Source organism: Gadus chalcogrammus, unplaced genomic scaffold (genome assembly GCF_026213295.1).
Source record: "Gadus chalcogrammus isolate NIFS_2021 unplaced genomic scaffold, NIFS_Gcha_1.0 GACHA153, whole genome shotgun sequence".
Lineage (NCBI taxonomy): Eukaryota > Metazoa > Chordata > Actinopteri > Gadiformes > Gadidae > Gadus > Gadus chalcogrammus.
In genome coordinates, this window is record NW_026613588.1 from 8,424 (window position 1) to 13,355 (window position 4,932).

Here is a 4,932-nt window from a genome sequence, read left to right on the forward strand (position 1 = left end):
TATATTCATCTGGATACTAGGTTCGTCTGGACTCGATATATCGTCTGGATTCTTTATGCGTTTTGGAATCTAGATCCGTCTGGACACTAGATCGATCTGGAATCAAGATAGATCTAGAGCCTAGATCCATCTGGATCCTAGAGAGCAGAGGTATGAAGCAATCCTCAGAGCCAGCTGTTAGACACTCAGCCCCCAGTTGCATGCTGGGAGCTTCAATAAGAGAGGATGGGGGGGGGGGTGAAAAGGAGCATTCAGGGTGGTCTGCAGTAAAAGAAAAAGTATGAAAGAAAACCCAATAAACCATAAAAAAGACACACGAATGCAGTCTTCCTATCTTGTGCGTCCTCAAAGACTCTGGGTTCCTGGCTGAGTTTGAACATTTTGCTTTTCTTCCGATACTGGGGTAGGATAGTGGAGCAGTTAGGGGGGTTTGATTCCCTGCAGGGCAATGACCCCTGGGCAATGAACACAGTCTACCTGTAGAGATCCCAGTTCAAGACGCCTCAACCTTTTACCTGCCTCTTAATGAAAAGCACTAATATAACATAATAACACATTCCCTGTGTTTCACAATAAAGCAGTGAACGGAAAGCACTACGATTGGCTGACAAAAACAGTTACGACAACAAACGCACACAAATAAACCAAACAACGATACAAATATTTTTCTGTCATTCCACACTGTTGTAGAACCCCGCTGTGTACAACGTTATACCCTGGGAAAGAGAAACACAAATATTCGGCGTCTGGGAAGCAAAACTGCCTTCCCTCGTTGAGCTAGCTAGATCTAGCTCATGATGACTAGTTCGGGCCCGAGCTTCACTATTCAATGGAACGTATGCGTCGACAATGCCACCATCTTGCCGTGGGGTAACCACCCAAACGTGTGCTCGTGGTTGGGTCAAACGTGTGTTTGTGGTAATGATAGTAAAAAATAAATTAAAGTACATCATTTTATTTTTTTTACTATCAGTACCATGGACAAACGTCTGACGTATTTCAGAAATCAACACGCTTGACGATTGCTCAAAAAGAAGGCGAATGGGAGTGATTTAACTGGGAAAGGACCTCTGCCCTATCGGAAGTTAATTCACTCAGGCGGTTGGCTACCCTGCGGCAAGACGGCGACATTGTTAACACATGCTTAGAAGCCAAATGCGATTTTGAGTCAGTATATATATCTAGTGATCTAGCTAGCTCAGCAATGGAGCTAGCCGTTAGCTTCCACGGTCGCAGGTCAAGCCTCAGGTCAGGTGACCGTGGGTGGCGGCGGGGTCTGCTTACCGGAGGTAGTCTCGCCGGCACAGGATGAGGTTGGCTTTGGTGTACAGCGTGGATCCCACCTCGCCCAGCCGGCAGTCGCAGCAGGCGCACTTGAGGCAGTCCTCGTGCCAGTACTTATCGAGGGCCTTGAGCAGGTAGCGGTCCTTAATCTTCCGGTTGCAGCCGGCACAGCCCTTTGGCTTGGTGTCCGGCTGGACGGAAAGCATTTGTATACCTGCCAGAGAGAGAGAGTGGGAGAGAGGGAGGAAGAAGGGGGAGGGAGAGAGAGAGAGAGAGAGAGAGAGAGAGAGAGAGAGAGAGAGAGAGAGAGAGAGAGAGAGAGAGAGAGAAGAGAAAGAGAGAGAGACAAAGCGAGACATGGGGAGAGAGAGAGAGAGAGAGAGAGAGAGAGAGAGAGAGAGAGAGAGAGAGAGAGAGAGAGAGAGAGAGAGAGAGAGAGAGAGAGAGAGAGAGAGAGAGAGAGAGAGAGAGAAAACAAAAACCAGGTTAGACTGTGTGTACTGTGTTACTAAGGTACGTCATGTAACTGGCAGAACTTGAGAGAGAGTTAAGTCAACATACAAATTCAGTCAGATTATGATGTGGGCAAAATATATTTTATTTAACACACCTCACAAGTCTGACTTTGGACATACTTGGATTTGTGAGGGCGTAAATCTATTAATGCTCAGCGGAAAAACAAATACAATTCAGCAGAATAATGACGACCGACTATTTGAAATAATACTCGCCCGCGCACACACACACACACACACACACACACACACACACACACACACACACACACACACACACACACACACACACACACACACACACACACACACACACACACACACACACACACTTCCTGCCTGATATTAAGAACACAGTCCAGTGTCCAATAATGACATAGTTTCGTGTTTCCTCCTGAAACTGTGTTTCCTAGCTTCCCTTCCCTTCCCAGTCCCCTGCCTTCATTAAGTTAGAGAAGTGGGAGTGGCCAGTTTGAGAAGCTTGCGGGCCAGCCATGCATTGTTGGGCCTTAAGCAGGGGTGTGAAGGGCCTTTTGTTGGGGCCATGGTGGCGGGACAATGTGGCCCCCGCACCAAGCTGTAATTAGTATTCTCCGACCATTCCCCAAGGAGAGTGACACCCCAACTCCCTTTTGTCCTGGACCCACTCTCCCTCACTCCCTCTCCGTCTCTCTCGCTCTTTCGCTGGCTCTCTCTCTCTCTCTTTCGCTGGCTCTCTCTCTCTCTCTCTCTCTCTCTCTCTCTCTCTCTCACACACACAGACACACACACATGTACGCGCAACCATAGACACACACAGAAACACATGTATGTACGCGCAAACACCGACACAAACACACACAGCTTTTCATGGTAACATTTACGCTACACGTTGAAATGTTAGTGTTATTACTGTGTAGCCACGGATTTGTAGTCCTAACTGGAGATAATTGTAGGTCAAATACAAAGAAATGCTTCCGTAGCTTAGCTGCAGTGCAACACTGTTTAGGGGCGGTATTCTAAGGGTTTATTTTGTAAACAGTGGACGGATATAGTTAGGCTAGTGCTACAGGTCAGCCAGCTACATCACGTTTAACATTTAACCATTACATTCCCTGTAATTGCATTTCTAACCTTTCCCCGCGTTGTGGGAGTAGCCGACTCCTCGTATCAATCATGCCTTAGTGTCAGTTTAACCGTTCAGTCTACACAAGAGCTGTACATTGCTCTACGTCGCCCCTAATTAGACCTACAGCACACTCGTTAGGTGAACATTTGCCGGACACTCAATGCCAAGTGAGTCTAATAGATGTCTATCCATACAAAAAAACCTTGCTTTCTCTCTCGGTTCTCATTCAAACGTGTTCTTTTTAGACTGAAAAACCCGAACACACACACACACACACACACACACACACACACACACACACACACACACACACACACACACACACACACACACACACACACACACACACACACACACACACACACACACACACCATCAAACAGGTTGCACTGCCGACCGGATAGCAATAATGAGCAAGCCTCCCGTTTCCACCTACTGTGTGTAACTGTTAAGCTTTTAATTGGAAGGATAAAATTGTAAGAAGTGCACACGGCTGATTGCCTCCGCCATCATCCTTTCTAGGTGGCCCTCATCCGCACAGCCTCGTTAACACAACAAAGTCACCTCATTACCAAGGCCCCCCCCAAAAAGTAAGCGAGTTCTGATTGAACTTCCCATCAGGATGGACCCCACAACAGGGCTGTCCCCGCCACCACCCCCGAACACATTTGACACCCCACACATGTCGAAACAGCCAGTGTCTTACGAGCGGAGGAGGGTGAGTTGAATCGGTGGAGGGCAAATTATGGCTGTGGTTGTTTTTTTCTGCGAACAGAATTATTCGTTCTCGTGCCTTTTTTTTTTTTTTTATATATAACGCTCGTGCCTTCCTCTCCTGGCTCCGATTAAAACACGTGCGGCTTAATATTCGTGTTGCTATCATCCCGGTACAGGAAGGCTTCTGAACGAGAATAATGGGCTAATCCCAAACAGAGTGCGGGAGGCTTTATTCGCCCCTTAGAAGCCCATCAGAGCAGCGGGATGAAAAGATGCTGACATTTCACCCTATCGGTATAATTACTGTTGCCATGGCAGCATAGTGCTTGGTAGAGGCTAGGAGGAGATGGGGGCTCCTGCTTATTTATTTTTTCCTCTCTTCTTCTTCTTCTCCCCGTCGCAGTTTTCCCAGCCACAGAGTGGGTCAAAAAAAAAGGGGGGAAAACGTATCATCTTTTCGCGATCTGATGTCAGCTCCCATTTGCGGTTGAATCGGTTCTCCTAATGGGTCAATACTACCCCGCAGACTGAGACAGACGGCGACGTGGCGAGAGGACGGTGTTGTAGGCGAAGGAAAATGCACTGTTTTACTCTCTCATGTGTTGCATTACGAACCAAGATACAAGCCCGTGTGTCAACCCGAAACGAAGGGTGTTGAGCTGCCGTGCTGCGCTGTGCCATGCCGCCGAGATGTGTGGAGATATCGCGGTAGAATACACACACACAGAGCCCGCACGAGCGGCTAACTTCCCCGGCTCGCGACGGCGACTTTCAAGCCGTCGTCCCGATTCGTTAACACCATGAAAACCCGAAGCGGGAAGAGTGAAATCTTACCGAAACTTTTCTCCCTTTTCTGCATTGGTTGACTCGCTCGAGCAGCCGGAACCACCATACAAAACGAGGGCGAGAGGCAAAAGCAACAAAAAAATGAATGATGTCCGGTTCTCGCGCGGTCAAGTGAGCAGCTGTATGCGCTCGAGGCTTCGGTGGAGGCTGCGCTCGAGCTTTTGTTAAAAGTAACAATCCACCTCCTCGGCGCACGCGGAAGAATGAGGAGCAGGAGGAGAAAAACACACGAGCAAGCGAGCAGAGGGAGCACCGCGAGGCGACGGCGTTGGTTCGCTACAGTTCAGCGTCACACACACACACACGCACGCGCGCGCGCAGACACACTCAATCACACACACACACACACACACACACACACACACACACACACACACACACACACACACACACACACACACACACAAATACACGCACACACACACACGCAAGGCGCTGAAAAAACACGGTTGTCATAAGCCC

The 4,932-nt window shown here is 48.6% G+C and overlaps 1 protein-coding gene across 1 annotated transcript; it reads right to left on the reverse strand.

Moving 5' to 3' along the window:
- Positions 1-1,284: 1,284 nt before the first annotated feature.
- On the reverse strand, positions 1,285-4,657 carry LOC130379014 (LIM domain only protein 3-like; the record flags this gene model as incomplete). Its single annotated transcript, XM_056585593.1, has 2 exons — positions 4,459-4,657; positions 1,285-1,498 (listed from the first exon to the last, which is right to left on the reverse strand). Coding segments are annotated over exons 1-2 (272 nt in total), but the record flags the coding sequence as incomplete, so codon positions are not given.
- Between the last annotated feature and the right edge of the window lie 275 nt (positions 4,658-4,932).